The sequence below is a fragment of the Sminthopsis crassicaudata genome, chromosome 3, assembly GCF_048593235.1.
Source record: "Sminthopsis crassicaudata isolate SCR6 chromosome 3, ASM4859323v1, whole genome shotgun sequence".
In the NCBI taxonomy this organism is placed as follows: domain Eukaryota; kingdom Metazoa; phylum Chordata; class Mammalia; order Dasyuromorphia; family Dasyuridae; genus Sminthopsis; species Sminthopsis crassicaudata.
In genome coordinates, this window is record NC_133619.1 from 73178521 (window position 1) to 73200554 (window position 22034).

A 22034-nucleotide genomic window follows, 5' to 3' on the forward strand; every position below is an offset into this window, starting at 1 on the left:
AAAGCTGAAAGGGTATCTTAGAGGTTGTCTAGTCCAAAGCTGTCATTTTATAGAAGAAATTGAAGCCTGGAAAAGTTAAATGACTTGCCTAGTGTCACACATGTAGTGCAAAGTTGAAATTTAAACCAAAGTCCTCTAAATTCTTCCATATCAAATGAAGAACTGAGGTTATTTATCCCACAGAGAACATATGGTATCTCTGTTAAAGAATTCGAAAGACTATCATGTGGAATATGAATTAGACCTTTTCTCTTTGGCCTCATCAGGCAGAAGCAATGGATAAAAGTTCTAAAGAAGCAAATTTGAGAATGATTTTAGTCTTCATAATAATAACTAGCATTTACATGGTGCTTTAAGGTTTGCAAAGTGCTTTACAAATATGACTATTTTATCCTTACAACAATCTTGGGAGTTAGGCACTATTATTATTTCCATTTTACAGATGAGGAAATTGAAGCAAACAAAGTCCACATAGCTAGTAAATGTTTAAAGTTAAATATGAACTCAGGTCTTTTTGATTCCAGATATAGCACTCTATCTACCATAGCCACTTATTTGTGTCCCAATAAGTATAACTGCCTAAAAGCAAAATGGACCTCAGGAGGTAGTGGGTTCCCCTTTTTGGGGAATTCTTAAAGCAAAGGCTGGATGATCACAGGTTGGGTATTATAGAAAGAATACCTATTCAGATATGGGTTGATTTATGTGGCAGCTGAGGTCCCTTTCAAATCTGCTCTCTTCTGTTTCCATTGTTTTGAATAGGGCTGGCCCACATGCCTGTAAGTGTTCTTCTTCCTTACCTCTTCCTGAGATTTTCTGAGAATCTCCAGCTTAGATGTCACCTTATTGAAGAAGCTGTTCCTAATCATGGTATTTGTTAGTACTTCTCTTAAAAGTATTTTGTATTTACTTAATTATTCTAGGACATCTGCTTATTTAAAGAACATTTAGTCTCTCTTAATTTTACAATTTTTTTTCTAGTAAGATAGACTCATTTCCTTAAAAATCTATGGTTGGAATATAGACAACTGGTGTGATATAAATGATGTTCTTTTGGTCTCATTCCTAGCTAGATGCTGTGAACTCAAAGACAAAACACAAAATAGTTTTTAACCTTTACTAAAGGAAATGCAAAATGTATGCAAAATGTACCCAAGTAGATTATGGAGTGAGGGAGGGAGAGAATACTAATGACTGGAGTTTTCATGGAATAAATAGTACCTGAGTGGAGGCTTGAGGGGAGAAAAGGATTTTTCCAGATAGAGTGAAAGATTGAATGGGTGATTGCCTTTGTGAGTACATAGAAGTAGGAGAGGGATAAATGAATTTAGGAATAACTTATTGTAGATATAGAATTCATCAATAGGAATAATGTGAAATCAGATTGGAAAAGTAGGTTGAAGTGAGACTGAAAGTCCTGAAATGTTAACAGGCCAATGGATTTATATTTTATCTCAGAAATACTTAAATGAAAAATGTTTGGAAGGTGAATCATCAGACCTGTGTCTTAAAAATAGTATTCTGGCAATTACAATTATTATATATTATAATTAGAGAAGGAAGACTGAATCAGGGGGCCCAATGGGAGGAAGGGTAGTAATTCTGAGTAGTAGTCTCAAGGACTTATCTGATCTAGTAGAGAGGCCATGTCAGTAGAAGACAGATATGAGAGACATTGTAAAGGTAGAAATGGTGTGACTTGCAATTGCTTCTATCTGGGGAAAGAATGAAAAGTTAAGAATTATTCCAAGTTTACACACAGGTTCCTGAGGATGGAGTTTGTTGGGATTATTTGGTTTTGTCTGACTCTTCATCATCCCATTTCACATTTTCTTGTCAAAGATACTGGTGTAGTTTGCTACTCCCTTCTCTAGCTCATTTTACAAAGGAGGAAACTGAGGCAAACAGGGTTTAGTGACTTGCCTAGTGTTATGTGGCTAAGTGTCTGAGACTGTATTTGAAATCATGAAGATGAGTATTTCTGATTCCAAGCCAAGTGCTATATGTACTTCACTACCTAGAAGTACCTGAGGATGAGCATGGAGTTTACCTCAAAAAATAGAAATTTGGTGAAAGGATTGCTTGGGGAGAGAAGTTATTTCTGTTTGAAAACTTTAAATTGAGCGACATCCTAGAAGAGATCTTCAAGAGGCAACTCTTGATATAGTTCTCAGTAGATTTCAGGACAAAGATTAGGATTCTTCTGTCTGTGTGTGTGTATGTATGTGCTTATGATTTGAAAACAAAAAATGTATGATGATTTATTAAAAGGAGACTGAGAATGAATGAAACATTTATTAAGCATCAATTATATTTTGGGCAGAGTGCTAAACTGTATGCAAATTTTATTTCATTTGATCCTCAGAACAACTTTGGAAGATAGGTACGATTATTATCCTCATTTTACAGTTGAAGAGACTGAAGCAGAGAGAGATTAAGTAATTTGTTTTGGGTCTTATAGCTAATAAGGGTCTGAGACTATACTGAGGATTTCCTGATCCAGTGCTCCACCTCACAACATTAAGACAAGCCGGAATAGAATCTGGAAAGAATAGATGGAAATCATCTATATGCCTAGAGCCCTCTTTTCTTTCTCTCTCTCTCTCTCTCTCTCTCTCTCTCTCTCTCTCTCTCTCTCTCTCTCTCTCTCTCTCTCTCTCTCTCTCTCTCTCTCTCTCTCTCTCTCTCTCTCTTTTTTTTTGAGGCAATTGGGATTAAATTACTTGCCCAAGGTCACACAGCTGGTAAGTGTTAAGTGTCTGAGAACAGATTTGAACATCAGGACTGATGCTTTATCCACTACCAACTAGCTGTCTCTAAATCTTCTTTTCCTCTTTGCTGTTTCAATGATCTTATCACCTCTCAGGGGATCAAATATCTTTTTATGCAAATGACGTGTGGTTTTTTTTTGTGTGTGTTTGTGTGTTTATCTTAACTGAGTGGCTCTCTGGCTGTCTATACCCAGCCCTAGTCTCTCTTTTTATGTGCTTAGTCTTTTTTTTTTTTTTTTTTTTTTTTTTTTTTTTTTTTAAGGCTGGATTTAAGTGACTTGCCCAGGGTCACACAACTAGGAAGTGTTAAGTGTCTGAGACCAGATTTGAACTCGGGTCCTCCTGAATTCAAGGCTGGTGCTCTATCCACTGCGCCACCTAGCTGCCCCCTAGTCTCTTTTTTTAGCTTGAAAACCTCATTACTAACTGCATATTGGACATTTCAAAGTAGATGTTATTGGCATCCCAAATTCAACATGTCCAATAAAAAACTTATCATCGCCTACTCCCTACCCTCAAATTCACTATTCTTCCTAAATTTTCTATTATTGTTGAATGTTTCAGATCAACAAATATTTATTAAGTACCTGTTATATTCCAGATCTCATGCTAAACTCTGGGGTTACAAAAAAAAAATCTAAAAGAGTCCCTGCCTTCTAAGAGTTTATACTTTAATGGATTGCATGCAAAAAACAAAACAAAATAAAAACAAAACAAAACTGTGTGCATACTCTGTATGTGTGTGTGTGTGTGTATATATGTGTATGTATCTGTGTGTGTGTGTGTGTGTGTGTATTAAAATGAATTGAAAGGTTTTATGGACAGAGTTTTGTGATAAAAGAGAAAGTATATTGTTCCATGGGACCAAGTTTTTTTCTAGTTTGAGAGACAGAAATTATTCAGCTTATTTTTCAAAACTGTTAAATCATGTAATGATTATAAAATAAAAACAATTTGAGTAAGTAGAGAAATGAATGCAAAAGTATTCAAGTCAAATAAATCATGTAGTCATTACCTTTGGGTACAAAATTTCCAAGTGTAATTCATGGCAGACATACTAGGAGGGGTTTCAGCATCTTTTGAGGCAATATAAAACTTGAGTGCCTCAATCCCCCTTAGTTGCTACCCTATTATAGTCACTGGATGAAAAATAGTCCCTGAAACTGAGTAGATACCTATCAGTTGGAGAATGGCTGAATGAGTTATGATATATAAATGTTATGGAATGTCATTGTTCTATAAGAAAGGATCAGGAAGATGATTTCAGAGGATTGGAGAAACTACGTGAACTGATGCTGAGTGAAATGAGCAGAACCAGGAGGTCATTGTACATGGCAACAACAAGATTATATGATCATCAATTCTGATGGATGTGGCTCTTTTCAACAATGAGATGATTCAGGCCTCTTCCAATGATGTGGTGATGATGGGAGCCATCTACACAGAGAGAAAGGACTGTGGGAACTGAGGATGGATTACAGAATAGCATTTTCACTCTTTTTGTTGTGGTTTTCTTGAATTTTATTTTATTTCTTATTTTTTTAAACTTTTTGATCAGACTTTTCTTGTGAAACAAGATAATTGTATAAATATGTATTCCTATATTGGATTTAACATATATATATATATATATATATTTTTTTTTTTTTTTTTTACCATGTTTAACATATATTGGATTACATGCCATGTCAGGGAAAGGGAGGGGAAATTGAAACACAAAGTTTTTCAAGGGTCATTGTTGGAAAAATTATCCTTGCATATGTTTTGAAAATAAAAAAACTTCAATGAAAAAAATTAGTCCATGAAGGTAGCATCATTCAGGCAGGCAGTCAGAAATCATTTATTAAATATCAGGCACTGAGTAAAGGGCTAAGCATTAAACTAGTCTTCATACCTTTTTGTAATGATCACCAGGATCCCCTTATCTTGGTTTCATGCTGCTTATATCCCTCATTTTAGATCTGTATCCAATAACTGCAATGATTTCTAGGGCAATAAAGAGGTAGATTCCTTCCCTTCTTTCTTCTGCAGGCCAGATTGGTACACAAAATCAAGAAATATTGTCAACAATAGGGTACAAGCAGTGTCTTCTTGTATATAGACTTGCTACAACCCACATGCTATTAGATGACAGGATGCCAAAAAAACAAAATATTCCAAATGAACTTGACTAGACATGGTTCTTTGTAACAATTTTTAGCTTTTTGGAAATGATCTTTCAGCTTCAAGTCATGTTATATGGACCATAAAGGGAATACTGTGAACTGGATATTGAACTTCTTGCCAAGGATGAAGTGTGTCTTTGTGGCTAGTAAATTATACTCATAAAGATCCTATGCTATACAGTTAGATAGAATTAACTTCAAAAAAAGAGAAGTTATTGACTGATGATGTCAGAAGGATTTGAAAATGATAGGTAAATATGCCTGCTGCTCTAGGTTTGGGAGTGTTTGCTCAGTGTTTGGGAAGACATAGGACGTAAATAGCACTGAAGAGGGTGGACAAGAATGTAATGTTTTCTAGAGTAACTGGATTTCTGTTTATGAATGCAAGAAAAAAGACAAAGTATAAGATTAAGACATCCTGAATGAAGGGGAGTTTATTAACCATAGAGTAGATGTTTCATAATATGATGGAAGAAAAGGAGAGGAAGAAAGGGACTTGAGAGGAGTGGTATTGAGCTGAATAGGAATGAAAGGACTAGGAAAAGTAAATGGAAAGAAATCTTTGCATTGGGAGACAGTGCGTTTCTATCACAGATATTAGTGGATCAGGAGGTTCACATTTACAAATAATAGGACTGGCTAAAAAGAGGCAATGTGATATGGGAAGCTATTTAGATCTGTATTCAAGTGCTGTTTCTATATATACTGGTTTTTATGACTTTTGACCAGTCATTTAACATCAGTTCCTCAGCCAATTTTCTAAGAATGTAACTTACAGAGATCCATCTACTTGGAGGGATTTTCTGTGCCAGGATTGCCTAGCAAAAATGAAATCACACATATGAATCCCTCTCAAAAGTAAAATTAAAAAAAAAAAGATTAGGAAGGTATTGGTTGATGAGGAGTTCTACCATCAGTAGGGTAGACATAATGAAATGATGATGGTTACATTGGTGGAGTTGTTTTAGGGATGGATCCATCTGATGAGTAGTTTATCTAAGTGAACATGCAAATCTGGTATTTATGGATTAAATTAAATTTACATGTTATACTGTTTCTAGATTCATCTCAAGAGTGGTGGATGACATGCTCTTAGAATATCTCACATATGGAAAAAGCACTAAGTCTGGTCCCAAGCTGAGATTCCTCTCCTTTGGGAATTCTCCATGGGGCCAAGGAACCAGTTGGGGTGTCACTAGAGCATTTAAATAAGTCATCTTCATCTTAATAAAACTAAGGTAGAAAATCATCCTCTAGATATACTCTGACTACAAGTGTTTCAATGTCCATTTATATGCTTAAAAAAAAAAAATATATATATATATATATGTATATATGTAGGAAAAGCATAGAGACATCTTTAGACCCAAGTCTTAGAATCATTTTTAAAGTTAAAAATGTTGACTAGGATTATAGATTAAAAATTACTGGGGTTTGAGGCTGTCAAGGATAAAGCAATGAGAAATGACAGTTAATAGTGACAGAAGGAATAACTGGAAGTAGTAGAATCAACTAGCAAAGTCACCAACTATAATAATCCATCTTAATAACAATATTTTTAGTAACTCCAGGGATTGGTTTTGTTTTTGACATAGTACCATAATTGATATTCCTAACAATGACATCAAGAAAAGTTTAAATTTTGTTTAGTATACTGTGTTTAAGATGGTAGGTAAAATGTAGAAATATGTTTTATCAATTTTCCATAAAAATGGTTAACTATAAAATAGATTGGTTGCTTAAAGGGTAAGCTTCTAATATTTGGAATATTAATTTATATGGAGCACCTTATCTCACTCATGCAGAGTAAATGCTGTTTGATAATGTGAATTTCAGAATTTCTTCCTAAACCAATAGATCATTTTTAGTGTCTTAATTATTTTCATTTTACTTAGTTTTCTAGCATTTCTTCTTACTTGCAAATGGATATGAATGTTTTTTAGATTAGGATTCCAGGTAGTAAAGTAGAATGCTAAGCCTGGAGTCAGGAAGACCTGATTTCAAATCCTGTCTTAGACACTAACTCGATGTGTGATTTGTGCAAATCATTTAATCTTGTTCAGTTTCAATTTCCTTATCAGTAAAATGGGGATAAGAGTACCTCTCCTCCTAATTTGTTATGAGGATCAAATGTGATAACATATGTAGAGTGCTTTGAAAAGACAAAGCTGTTAGATATTTATATAATATTAGATATTATTTTGTAAATGTTAGGTATTAAGTGTTATGTTATTAGGAGAACTGTTTTGAATGCTTCTGCTTTTCAAAATCTATTATTAATTCTTCTTATCTCTTTGTTCTGACATTGGCTTTGTGCCTAATTCAATACTTTATTCCCCTAATTCCCAGGTATTTATTAGCCATATTTGTGATACCTACATGTAATATTTTTAGATGCTATACTCTGTATATTCTGCCACATAAAATTAATTTGAGATTGATGTTAAGACTGAGTTAATTTTGTAATTTTTTTTAAATGTAAATTTGCTGTATCTAGGTTTACATATCATCATTAGCGATCAAGTCAATAACTCGATTCTTCGGTCATGTTTTTGAGTTATGCACTGATAATTAAAAATTAATGAGCTCTATTTGAAGTATAATTTGTTTGATGTCTTATGTGACCACCCAAGTTCTTTTTATCCTTAATTGAATTCCTTTAGTTTCAAAGAGAATTCCTTTTTAGGTTTTTTTTTTTTTTTAAGTAGAACTTCTTAGTTATAAAATTTCTCACTAATAAATTCTTACTTATAAACTTTAAAGGAACTGAGCTAATCACTTCTAGTACATGCCAATTACTATAGCAAACTGCTGTAAGTTGAAACTTTCCAAATTGTTCTATAAAGGAATCTGGAAAACATGACACTGTAGAACTATGTTTACATGTTCCTCCTAAGCAACCATAGATATCAGTAATCTGCATGAATGTTTTCCTTTTTTATTTTATTAGCCTGTAAATTAATTCTTGTGTTCTTCCTTTTTTTGTTGTTATTGAAGGAAAATTTTTAGAGAAATATGATTACTATATTTATACATATATATACATATATATATTAATTCTCCTTACCGTAGGATCCTTGAATTTCTAAAAATTCAGGAGAGTGACTTAATTTTCTTTAAGCTATTCTTTTCTATTATTTAAAATTACTCATCATACATGTTAGTAGTCTGAAATGGTCCAAATTATAATTCTCTTGAGTTTTAAATATTTAAGGAGTAAATTTGATTTATTACTTTTCAGATTGAAAATTAAGTTAAAAAAATCTTTCAGTAGACAATATAAACATCACAAATTTATTGGACTTTAGAATAAGGTAAGCAAGATTTTGAAATTTGCTTTTAATGTAAATTTTCCCAGGAGTAAATCTTAGTTTTAGCCGGGTTTTTTTTTTTTTTTTTTTTTCCTTTGGTGAGGCAGTTGGGTTTCACACAGCTGTTAAGCGTTAAATGTTTGAGGATGGATTTGAATTCAGGTTCTCCTGAGTTCAGGGCCTGCTCTATCCTCTGTGCTATTTAGCTGCCTTAAGAGTAAATCTTAGTATAGATTTAAGATTATTAAACTAAGGAAAGATCTTCTAGAATAGTATGCTTCCAATATTAAAAAGTTTGCCAGAAGATTATTATGAAGATACTTTGATTCATAAATATTTTGTTACCAAGTATCAAACCCAACCCAATAAAAACTAATTTTGTGTTTTTTCCAACTGTAAGCAATCTATGCAATATACATTTTTGCTAAATATTCCATGTTGACAGATTGTTGAATTATATTTAATTAATACCATATCCTGAAAGATTTATAACTTAAAATCTTTTTAATTATAAATCTTGTGAAAATTATAGGTACAGCCCCTAATAGAAACATTTTGGAAGCAACAGGAAAAAAGTTTATTTAAAGGTTCACAACATTTCTGTAAATAAATCATTTTCTTTTTAGCTCAGAAGAAATGTTCTCTGGGTGAAAGTGCAAGTTAAAAATAATAGAAGTTATATCTCTGGCAATGATTTGAGCATTATAATTCCTTATTAAATAAATTTGATTTTATTTATAACAGTAAACTTCAGAGTGACAGTTTTGAGTCATTGTCAGACTTTAGTGAAGTATATAATCTCACCACTTTTATCATTTCTCAGATATTTGGACACCTCTTTTCTTTTTTGAGGGAAGAATGTTAAACTTGCAAGAAAAAATATACATAAAGTTAATTGTGAATTGCCAGCTTGAAGATTTTTGTATTTTTTTATTTTTGCTGAGGTAATTGGGTGTAAGTGACTTGTGTTACATGTCTGAAGTCAGATTTGAACTTAGGTACTCTTGACTTGAGGGCTGGTGCTCTATCTACTGTGCCATTTAGCTGCCCTGATTTTTGTATTTTTGTTTTTTTTTCCCCCCCTGAGGCTGGGGTTAAGTGACTTGCCCAGGGTCACACAGCTAGGAAGTCTTAAGTGTCTGAGACCATATTTGAACTCGGGTCCTCCTGAATTCAAGGCTGGTGCTCTATCCACTGTGCCACCTCGCTGCCCCTTTTTTTTGTAATTTTTAAGGTTAATGACTTAAGCTACCTAGAAAGCCAGAAAACTTTTTGTCTTTGACATATGCAAAAGACTTTAATTTTAATTTTAAGCCAAATGTAATTGTGGAATTCTGTAATTAAAAGTAGTTATATAAAGATAATTATCTCTATACTGAGTATTCCTTATCATATATACAGATGACACAGAGTGGATAGTATTTTGATTATTATTGTCAATTCTTTTTCACTTTGAAAGAATATTGTGGAGTTTGCAAACATTAAGTTTGGATATTTTGTAGATTTGTAGATTAAGCAACCCATAGCTTCATAAGTTGCTGGAGCCAAAATATTTATCATCTGGTAGCCTATTCTTAGATGATATAATCCATCTCTAGGCCCATATCTGAAGCACTTTCCAGTTTGGTAGTATCTACTAGAATCTGAATTCTATTGACATAGTTGTTGGAAACCCTCTATTACCCCCATACCATAATGAAGCATCAAAGGAGAAACTAGATCACTTTTGCATATTGAAGAAACAAATTGCAGTTTGGCATTCCAGTTAACAATTAGTATAGCCATGAAGAATTTATTTTTCAATGTGTTTTCCTTATTTATTTCCTCTATTCCAGTCTTGCAACTCCATTTCCTTGTTCTACAGTTTTACCTAGATGTTCTATAGGCAGTTCACATATAACCCATCTAAAATATATTTCATATTTCCCCCTAAATCTACCTTTCCTAATACATTCTTTTTTTTCCTGTAGAATATATCACCATTCTTCTAATAACTCAGAATTGTAATGTAGGAGTTATTCTCAATTCCTGGTTTTCCCTCTAATCAGTTGACAAATTTTGTTGATTCTACCTCTCCAACATTTCTCTCATTTGTCTCTTTATTCATTATCTCTTCCTATTACTATTGCAGTAATCTTCTAATTTTCCAATTAGAATCCAATCCTTCCTTCCTTCATATACATATAGCTGTCAAGTTAATATTTCTAAATCACAGTTCTGACCATATCATTTCCCTCAACAAGAAGCTTCAGTGTAATCTTGTTGCTTAAAGGATAAATTGCAAATTTTTCTTTTTGGTATTCAAAAAAAGTCTTGTTGCACTCTAGACTCTTCTTAGACTGACTGCATATTCTTCCCTAATATATATTCTTTGTTCTCACTGATCAAGCTTATTCCCAGTATATGACATTGTGTACCTTTCCACAACCTGTTCTTCATGTCTAAATGCCCTCCTTCTTTACCTTGGCTATTGGAATTCTATCCTCTTTTCAAGATTCAATCTCTTACAAGAGGTTTTTCATGTTGCTCCCAGTTTTTAGTTCCTTCCTCTTCCTATTACTTTGTTTATTTTACATTTACTTATTTGTGTTCATGTAGTTTTGCCCAGTAGAATGTTAGTCTTTAAAAGGGGTTTCATTTCAGAAATTCTATCCTCCAGCATATAGACTATGCCTGACATATTGTAGAAAATTGATAAAATGCTTGTTAAATTTAATTATGTATCAGTTACTGAAGCCCACTCTTATAAAACTAAGCTCCTTGAGGGAGAAAGGATTATGATTTTTTTTTCCTGTGCTGTGATCCAGTATGTATGTCCAGTAAACATAAATATTTATCAAAGAAGATAATTATTGGAATAGCAGAGCATAGGAATGCAGAGAAATATGGGAGAGAGATTCTGCTGGATTCAATTTGATATCAAAGAACTGCTTTTTAATTTTTTTTAACAGCTTTTTATTTTCAAAATATATGCATAGATAGTTTTCAACATTCACTTGCAAAACCTTGTGTTCCAAAATGTTTTCTCTCCCTTCTCTACACTCTCTCCTAGATAACAAGTAATCTAATATATGTTAAACATGTACAATTCTTCGGGACATGTTTCCACAATTAATTTGCAGTGCAAGAAAAATCAGATCAAAAAGGAAAAAAAATGAGATAACAAAAAGCAAGCAAACAACAAAAATAGTGAAAATACTGTGTTATGATCCACACTCAGTCCCCATAGTCTTTTCTCTGGATGTAGATAGATCCCTCCATCACATGTCCATTGGAACTGGCCCGAATCACCTCGCTGTTGAAAAGAACTACATCTGTCAGAATTGATTATCACATAATCTTGATGTTGCTCTGTGTGATGTTCTCTTGGTTCTACTTATTTCATTTAGCATCAAGTCTTGTAAGTCTCTCCAAGTCACTCTGAAATCATCCTGCTGCTCGTTTCGTACAGAATGATGATATTTCATAACATTCAGATACCATAACTTATTCAGCCTTTCTCCAACTGATGGTCATCCACTCAGTTTCCAGTTTCTTGCTACATCAAAAAGGGTTACTACAAATATTTTGCACATGTGGGTCCTTTTCCCTTTTTTATTATCTCTTTGGGATGCAGGCCCAACAGAGACTGCTGGATCAAAGGATATGCACAGTTTGATAGCCTTTTGGGCATAGCTCCATATTGCTCTCCAGAATAGTTGGATCAAAAGAATAATTATTATCTTTTGAACACCAATAATCAAGAATTAAATGTATAGAAAAGGCTAAGCTTTTTTTTGGAGGAAACTTTGAATTCTTCATTGTGTTATGTAAATTGAGTATTCTTGGTGCCCCCTATGATATCCCTTTATGAATTGAATTACACTGATCATTTAAGAGTTTTGATATATTTCATGCTAAATAACAGATTTAATATAATAATACTCAATAGATATATTTCAATGGCCATAATTTAATCTTTCCCCTTTAATTTAAAAGGTAGTTTAGGAACCTTATGCCTTTTATGGTCATCATTATTATGCCACTTATTCTAGATGTAAAGTGTATAGACTGATTAGATTGAATCTCTTATGTCACTTACCTAGAAAGTTGGTTGGTTTTTTGGTTGTTCTTAACTTGACAAATAAACATGCATATTCTAATCTACAAAAACCCCCCAGAAAAATCAGATTTTAGATGAAGCCATATATTTTCAGTTGATGAGCAGCCTCTTTCCAGATCTTTGGTACAACAACAAAAAAAGAATTGCTATAAATATTTTTGTGCATATGGGCCATTTCTCTCTTAATGATATTTTTTGCTTGTTTGCTATGCTTTAGTATTAATATTTATTGTGTTCCTGTATGTAGTCAAGAAGCTATATAGATTTTTGCATCTTCAAAATGCCAAGTGCCTAGCCAATTCCCCTAGAGTACAGTATAATAGCTCATACCATAATGATACATTGTACTGTTAAAATATGAACATAGGTCCATCTTATGGAAGCAGTGTGGATTAGTGTAGAGTATTCACTAAACTAGGAGTTAGGAAACCCAAATCCTTGGTCTTGAGTCTGCCACTAACCCAATTAGCTTTTCAGTTTCTTCATCTATAAACAAGTGTTGAATTAGGTAATTATGTAATCCCCATCCAGATTGAATGTTTTATGCTTTTAAGTAACTTTCTGAGAAGCAAAATGTACTTAGAGGAGGACAACATGAGTAATAAAGAGCTTCTAGTTTTTAAAGGAGCTTGGAATTTTAAAGAGATATTAAGGAAAGACTTAAGAGGAAAATGTAACAACTCCCATCAAGTCTTTGAAGGGTATCACATGGATGAATTGTTTTTCTTGGCCATAGAGAGCAGAACTGGGACAAACAAGTGGAATTTGCAGAGGCAAATTTAAGCTTGATAATAAGGTAAACCTTTCTAACAATGAGAGCCATTTGAAAGTGAAATAGATTGCCCATCTCAGTAGTTAATTAATAGGTTCCATTTCAGTGAAAATATCAAGCAAAGATTAGATGACCATTTGTTGGTTATATGGTAGAGGAAATTCTTGTTCAGTTATAGTTTAGAATGGGAGAGTTTATACTAAAGGTTAAACTATATAGGTTCATAGTTTCTAAGTTATGAGTATTTTCAAAATCTTTTTATTCAGTGTGGATATAGTTATTGTAATAGAATATTTTGAGTTTTATATGTTGGAATATAGGTGATTAAAATAAGTTTTTAAAGTGAATATTTATAAATGTAGAATAAAATAATTATACACACTTTTAACAATATTTAATTCTAGCCTTTAAGGAAACTAGCCAGTTAAAATAAAGGCCTAGATTTAGGAGTAGAATTTTTTTCTTTTGGATCTCATGCATTTGTCTAAATATAAGTTTTGACATTAACTTCCATTCATTTATTAATTCATCCACTTAGATATTTCTTTGACCTTTGTGTATGATTTCCAGATGCTTTGAAACTTTGGCATTTTAAGCTTTAATTTCACAGAAGAAACAGTACTTTTTGCCCTTGTTGCCACACTTATGAGCTATTTAAAGTCTTGCTAACATAGAAACAACTGATGATGAAGAGTTAGAAGGGAAAGAAACTCCATTCTATTCTTTTAAATCAGAAATGTGCAGTGCATTATTTAGAAAAGTTGTGCTAGTAAAAAAATGTGATGCCTAAGTGTGTAAATATTTGATTATTCATTTTTCTATTTTATTTCCAGGCTTCCGGCAATTACCCATAGGAGTCGCCATGACCCCAGCTTTGAGAGAGGCCGAAATGAAGGGACATGGTATCCACTTGTCATCTTCTTTGTCTAGAACCATGGAGTCTGACACAGTGCTCTGTATGGAAAGTCCAGGAACTGTTGAAGAAAACCTAAAGGGAGACTCCATCACACAGATTAATTGCTCAATGCTGGGGTTTCCAACTCCTGAACCTAGCCTTAATGCTAATTTTGTGAATTTAAAACACTTTGGCTCTCCTCAGCCTTCAAAACATTATCAGACAGTCTTTCTAATGAGTTCTAATTCTTCAATAAACATGTATAGTGAAAATTATAAACAAAAAAAGTTAGGGGACCCTAATTGCAGTAAGCTAAAAAATGCACTAAGGAATGGCACTAGCATTAGGCTCAGTAGAATTTGTCCTCCTAATTCTGAAGAGTTCATCAAAAAGGAACCTTTATCAGAGACCACAAGCCCGTGCATGACTGATTTGCCAAGTGTTTTGGATTCTAATGTAACCAAAGTCAGTAGTGTGGAAAACATAGAGCTTCCAAACTGTAAATGGTACCAAAAGAATGGTCTTTTGGATAAAGCTTCTGTTGCTGAGAGTAAAAAGAGTTTTTTGCAGTGTGCACAAAAGAAAATTTGGCCTGTGCACCCAAATGTACTTATTAGCTCCCCTGCCACTGAGAAAGAAGAAGAAGTGAATGCTCGTTTACTTCATTGTGTAAGCAAACAAAAAATTCTCCTTAGCCAGGCCAAAAGAACTCAGAAACATTTGCAGATGCTACTGGCAAAGCATGTTGTTAAACACTGTGGTCAACAAATGAAATTCTCTATGAAGCATCAGTCCCAAAGAATGAGGATCTTTCATGAACCTGCCAGGATTCTAGACAATAGTTTCCACAGATGCACTGAAATTAAACCAGAAGTCTGCTTATCTAATTCAGAGAATGATTTGTGGAAAGATACAAAAAATGGTTTTGCAAGGTGCACCATTGCAGAAATTCAGAAGTTTGCACTGTCGGCTACAGGGTTGTTGTCTCATGTTGAAGAGGGTTTAGACTCTGATGCAACTGACAGCAGCTCAGATGAAGATTTGGATGAGAAGCCCATTAGAAAAAGTGTCATGGTGTAAGTGTGAAATTGTTAGATTTTTGTATATTTAGCAATTGTTTGGTAACCAACAATAATAATCATTAACATCATTAATTAGGATATTATAGCAAACCTTTCTTTTAAATTATATCAGCGTTTTTTATTCTTTAGATGGTTAAAAAAATGTTCCCTTGTGTTTATTTTGTTGGTGTAGTTGAGTAGAGTATGTGTATATGCTATTTGCCTTCCTATATTATTCAGCTTCAGTAAGAGGAGAAAACAATTGTTTTGGCAATAATAAAAACTATAAGTGGATTTTTTTTAACCCCTTTAACTATTTGCTTGTGTTTTATGTTATTTTATGGTCAAGATCTTAATCTTACCACAAAGGTGATCTAATCTGACTATTTTATATCTTGATCAAGGTGATGAGCCAGCACTCAGACTAAATCCTGAGCTTAGGTAATCCAGAATTTAGTTCACTTAGGACTTTTTTTTTCTAATTAATAAAAAAAAAAAAATCAGCATATCAGCATTTTAACAGAATTCTTATCATTCATTCTCTTCCTCTCCTAGCCCTTTTTCTTTCTTTTTTTTGAAAGAAATAATATTTATTTTAAGAGTAACAAGTAAATGAGCAATAGATCATTAGCCTCTTTTCTTTCATCTTATTTTCTTTTTTTTTTTTCTAATAAGATATAATCATTTATTAAGTGTCAACTATGTGCCAGGCACTACAGTAAACACAAAACAGTCTGTGCTTTCAAGAAGTTTATAATCTAATGGAGGAGACAACACAAACAACTGTTTACAAATGTGAGTGACAGAAAAAGAGAATTACATAGAGATTGTGTGTATATGTAAATACATATACACAAACACATATATACATATACATACACACACACACACATATATATATATGTATATATATATATATTTCCATATTAGTTATGTAAGAAAGCACAGACCAAAATAAAAAATAATAATCCATGAAAAAATAAAGTGAAAAATAGTATGGTTTGATCTGTATTTAGATTCCATTAATTCTTCCTAGGGAGGTGGATAATATTTTTCATCATGAGTCTTTTGGAATTGTTTTAGATCATTGTATTGTTGTAAATAGCAAAATCATTCAAGTTAATCATTGTGCAATAATTATGTGTACAATACTCTTTTGGTTTGGTTTGCTTCACTTTGGGTCAGTTCATGCAAGTCTATCTAGGTTTTCTAAAAATCATCCTTCTCATCATTTTTTTATGGCACAATAATATTCTACCACAATCATATACCGTATCTTATACAACTATTGGCCAATTGCTGGATGTCCCCTCAATTTCTAATTCTTTGCCACCACAAAAAGAACTATAAATATTTTTGTATAAATGTCCTTTTCTTTTTTTAAAAAAAGTTTCTTTGAGATACAGATCTAGTAGTGATATTACTGCACATGGGACAGTTTTATAGTCCTTTGGGCATTGTTCCAAATTCTTTCTAGAATAATTGGATCATTTCACAATTCTACAAACAGTATATTATTAATGTTTTCAATTTCCCTCCAACATTTATCATTTTTCTTTTCTGTCATATTAGCCGATTTGATAGGTACAAAGTGGTTCTTCAGAGTAGTTTATTTTTTTTCTCTAATCAAAAGTTATTTAGGGCACTTTTTTTTTCATATGACTATAGATAGATTTGATTTCTTCATCTGAAAACTGCCTATTCATTCCTTTGACCACTTATCAATTAGGGAATAACTTATGTTTTTACAAGTTTGATTTAATTATTTATATATTTGAGCAATAAACCTTTATTAGAAACATTTGCTATCAAAAATTTCCCCCAGCTTTCTGCTTTCTAATAGAAGTACAATATCCTTTTCTTTTAAAAGCACTTAAAAGTATAGGAATAAGTAGAGCTCTCTTTAAAAATGGTTAAGTAGTAATCCATCTAAAATTATTGGGAAGCATTATTTTAATCTACCCATGGTATCACCCTTTCTATCTAAATACTGTACTCCATTTTGACCTTCTAATATCAGCAAAGAGTAGTAGTTTTGTTTCTTTATCATCTATTCTAATTCGTTCAATTTCTTTTTCTTCTCTTATTGCTATAATGAGCCTTTTTAGTATAACATTGAATAATAGTGGTGATAATAGGCATCCTTGTTTCATTCGCTCCTTGTCTTAGAGGATGGGCTTCTAACTTATTCCCATTACAGATAATGTTTCCCAGAAGTTTTAGATAGCTAATACTTAACCATTTTAAAGAGAGTTCCATTTATTCCCATATTTTCTAGTGCTTTTAAAAGGAAAGGGTGTTGTACTTTGTAAAAAGCTTTTTCTGCTTCTATTGAGATAATAATAATTTCTTTTGGTTTTGTTATTGATATGGTTAATGATGCTGATAATTTTCCTAACCTATATTCCTGGTATAAACTTCAATTGGTCATAGTGTAAGATCCTTGTGATACATGACTGTAATCTTGTTACTTAAAATGTTTGTATCAGTATTTATTAGAGAAGTTGGTCCAAATTTTTTTCTCCGGTTTTTAAGTATAACATTATATTTATATCATAAAAGGAATTTGGTTGAATTTCTCTATTTTGGTTCTTCTTGATTTAGGTATCAACACTATATTTATATTATAAAAGGAATTAGGTAGATTCTTTGTCTAGATTTCCAAATAGTTTACATAATATTGAAATTAATTGTTCTTTTAAGTGTTGGATAGAATTCATTTGTGAATACCTTTGGCCTTGGAAATATTTTTCTTAGGGAATTCATTAATGGCGTGTTCTGTTTCTAAGATGGGATTATTTAAGTACTCTATTTCCTAATCTGGGCAACTTATGTTTTTGTAAATATTCATTGATTTTGCTTAGATTTATTGGCACATAGTATATTTATTAGCGCATATTTGAGCATAATAGCTCCTAATAATTGCCTTAATTTCTTCTTCATTGATAGTGAATTCATTCTTTTCATTTTTGATATTGGCAATTTGATTTTCTTTCTTTTTTTAAAGTCAAATTAATCAGTGGTTTATTTTATTGTTTTTTTTTCTCCCATAAAACTAGCTCTTAATTTTATTTAATAGTCCAAAGGTTGTCTTTCAGTTTTACTAATTTTTCCTTTCATTTTCAGGATTTCCACTGCTCCATTGGAGATTTTTAATTTGCTCTTTTTCTAGGTTTTTTTTTTTTTTTTTTTAGTTGCATACCCAATTCATTGATCTGCTCTTTCTCCATTTTATTGATGTAAGCATTTAGAGATACACATTTTCCTAAGTACTGCTTTGGATGCATCTCATAAATTTTGGTATGTTGTCTTGTTGGTGTCATTCTCTTTAATGAAAGTTTTGATAATTTCTATGATTTTTTTCTTCAATCTATTCTTTTTTAAAATACATGGCTTTCTTTTTAATAAATTTATTTTATTCTGAACTTAAGAAATAAAATAAGTATTTCCATAACAAAAATGGAATATAAAAAAATTGCATATCCATTATGTACAATTTTGTTATTCCTTTCAAAATTACAATGAAGTAACTTTCTTTTTTTCCCCCTCTTCTCTCCACCCTCTGAAACTTCAAAATGATTACTATTAGACACAAAGCTTGTGTGTGTATATTATATTATGTATATAAACATATGCGTATATACATATACATAGCATAATACACACACATATATGTACATTTTCTGGATTCAAGCAGCATTTTCTTAGGATCTTTGCAATTAATTTGGGTGTTTATATTAAAATGACTTGGTCACTCAAAATTATTCTCAAAACAATACTGTTACTGTATACAATGTTCTCTTGATTCTGTTCATTTTGCTCTTGATTATTTCATGGATACTCTCCATGATTTTCTTTTTTTTTTTTTTTTAACTTTTTTTTATTAATTTTATAATTTTAAACATTTTTTTGACAGTACATATGCATAGATATATATATATTTTTTACAACATTATCTCTTGTACTCCCTTCTGTTCCAAATTTTTCCCCTCCTTCCCTCCACCTCCTCCCCTAGATGGCAGGCATTCCCATTCATATTAAATATCTTATAGTATATGCTTGGTACAATATATATATGCAGAACCGAATTTTGTTGTTGTTGCAAAGGAAGAATTGTATTCGGAAGGTAAAAATAATCTGGGAAGAAAAACAAAACAAAAAAAATTGCTCACAATTTACACTCATTTCCCAGTGTTCCTTTTCTGGGTGTAGCTGATTCTGTCCATCATTGATCAATTGGAATTGGATTAGCTCTTCTCTATGTTGAAGATATCCACTTCCATCAGAATACGTCATCATACAGTATCATTGTTGAAGTGTATAATGTTCTCCTAGTTCTGCTCGTTTCACTCAGCATCAGTTGATGTCTCTCCAAGCCTCTCTGTTTTACTCCTGTTGATCATTTCTTACAGAATAATAATATTCCATAATATTCATATACCATAATTTACCTAACCATTATCCAATTGATAGACATCCATTCATTTTCCAGTTTCTAGCCACTACAAAAAGGGCTGCCACAAACATTTTGGCACATACAGGTCCCTTTCCCTTCTTTAGTATTTCCTTGGGATATAAGCCCAGGAGTAGCACTGCTGGGTCAAAGGGTATGCACATTTTGATAACTTTTTGGGCATAATTCCAGATTGCTCTCCAGAGTAGTTGGATTCTTTCACAACTCCACCAACAATGCATCAGTGTCCCAGTTTTCCCACAGCCCCTCCAACATTCATCATTATTTGTTCCTGTCATCTTAGCCAATCTGACAGGTATATAGTGGTATCTCAAAGTTGTCTTAATTTGCATTTCTCTGATCAATAGTGATTTGGAACACTCTTTCATATGAGTGGAAATAGTTTTAATTTCATCCTCTGAAAATTGTCTCTTCATATCCTTTGACCATTTATCAATTGGAGAATGGCTTGATTTCTTATAAATTAAAGTCAATTCTCTGTATATTTTGGAGATGAGGCCTTTATCAGAATCTTTAACTGTAAAAATGTTTTCCCAATTTGTTACTTCACTTCTAATCTTGTTTGCATTAGTTTTGTTTGTGCAGAAACTTTTTAATTTGATGTAATCAAAATTTTCTATTTTGTGATCAATAATGATTTCTAGTTCTCCTTTGGTCACAAATTCCTTCCTCCTCCACAGGTCCGAGAAGTAGACTATTCTCTGTTCCTCTAATCTATTTATGATCTCATTCTTTATGCCTAAATCTTGGACCCATTTTGATCTTATCTTAGTATGTGATGGTAAATGTGGGTCCATGCCTAGTTTCTGCCATTCTCCATGCTTTTCTAAAATCATTGAACTCATCATTTTATATGGCAGAATAACATGAATTTTTATCACAATTTGTTTAGCCATTCATTAATTTAAGGCAATTTGCAGTTTCTTTCTTTCTTTTTTTTTTTTTTTTTTTTTGCTATGACAAAGAGAGCTGTTTATAAATGTTTAAGAACATTTAGGTTCTTTTCTTTTTCCCTTAATTATCTTGGGAAATAGACCTAATAATGTTATTGTTGGGTTAAAGGGCATTTTACATCTCACAATACTCTTCATCTCTTGTTTGTTCATAAATTGTTTACCTGTTCATAAGTTTTGATAGATAATACATTCCATTTTTCGGATTTTCTTGTAATATCTCCCTTATATCTAGATCATATATCCATTTTGACAATGTTCTTAATGTTGTAAGATAACAGTCTATGCTTAGTTTCAGCCATTCTGCTTTCCAGGTTCTCAATGTGTTTTTGTTGTTGTTATTGTTATTTGTTTGTTTTAATCAAATCATGAAATTTTGTCCCTAAAATTTAAGTCTCTACAGTTGTCAAAGAAGATTCATTAGCTACAATAGATTGTATTTCTACTCTGCTCTACTGACTACCTGTTTCAACCAGTACCAGACAGTTTTGATAATTATTGCCTTATTATATAGTTTTAAGATCTGGTGCTAAGCTTCCTTTTACATTTTCCCCATTAGTTCTTTTGATATTCTTGACCTTTTGTCTTTCCAAATGAATTGTATTATTTTTTTCTAGCTCAGTAAAAATATTTTTTTTTGTTAATTTAATTGGAGTGATATTGAATCTATGGGTTAATTTGGATAAAATTGCATATTTGATCTACTTATTCTTTAGAATTAGACTATTTTATTTCCAATTAAATTTTTTTTGGATAGCTCAAATATGTACTTTATTTTTTGGGGGGGTTTGAAGTCTCATTTTATCAATAACTGATAATATGAGAGGATCCTTTTCTTTTTTATATATATTTTAATAGTTTTTATTTACCAGATATATATATGGGTAATTTTACAACATTGACAATTGCCAAACCTTTTGTTCTAATTTTTCCCCTTCTTCCCCCCCTCCCAGATGGCAGGTTGACCAATACATGTTAAATATGTTAGAGTATAAATTAAATACAATATATGTATGCATGTCCAAACAGTTCTTTTGCTGTACAAAAAGAATCGGACTTTGAAATAGTGCACAATTAGCTTGTGAAGGAAATTCAAAATGCAGGCGGACAAAATTAGAAGAATTGGGAATTCTATGTAGTGATTCATAATCATCTCCTACTAGAATTCTTTTGCTGGATGTAGCTGGTTCAGTTCATTACTGCTCTATTGGAACTGATTTGGTTCATCTCATTGTTGAAAATGGCCACATCCATCAGAATTGATCATCATATAGTATTGCTGTTGAAGTATATAATGATCTCCTGGTCCTGCTCATTTCACTCAGCATCAGTTCCTGTCAGTCTCTCCAGGCTTTTCTGAAATCATCCTGTTGGTCATTTCTTACGAACAATAATATTCCATAATATTCATATACCACAATTTATTCAGCCATTCTCCAATTGATGGGCATCCATTCAGTTTCCAGTCTTTGGCCACTACAAAGAGGGCTGCCACAAACATTCTTGCACATACAGGTCCCTTTCCCTTCT

General features: G+C 32.3%; 1 protein-coding gene across 1 annotated transcript in view; it reads left to right on the forward strand.

The window, feature by feature from the left end:
• The first annotated feature begins 851 nt into the window (after positions 1-851).
• Positions 852-22034, forward strand: part of KANSL1L (KAT8 regulatory NSL complex subunit 1 like) — a 157545-nt gene continuing 136362 nt past the window's right edge. The window contains 2 exon segments of the mRNA XM_074298817.1: positions 852-870; positions 13955-15092. Of these exon segments, the coding sequence (XP_074154918.1) occupies positions 13984-15092 (1109 nt within the window). The 5' untranslated portion in view covers positions 852-870; positions 13955-13983.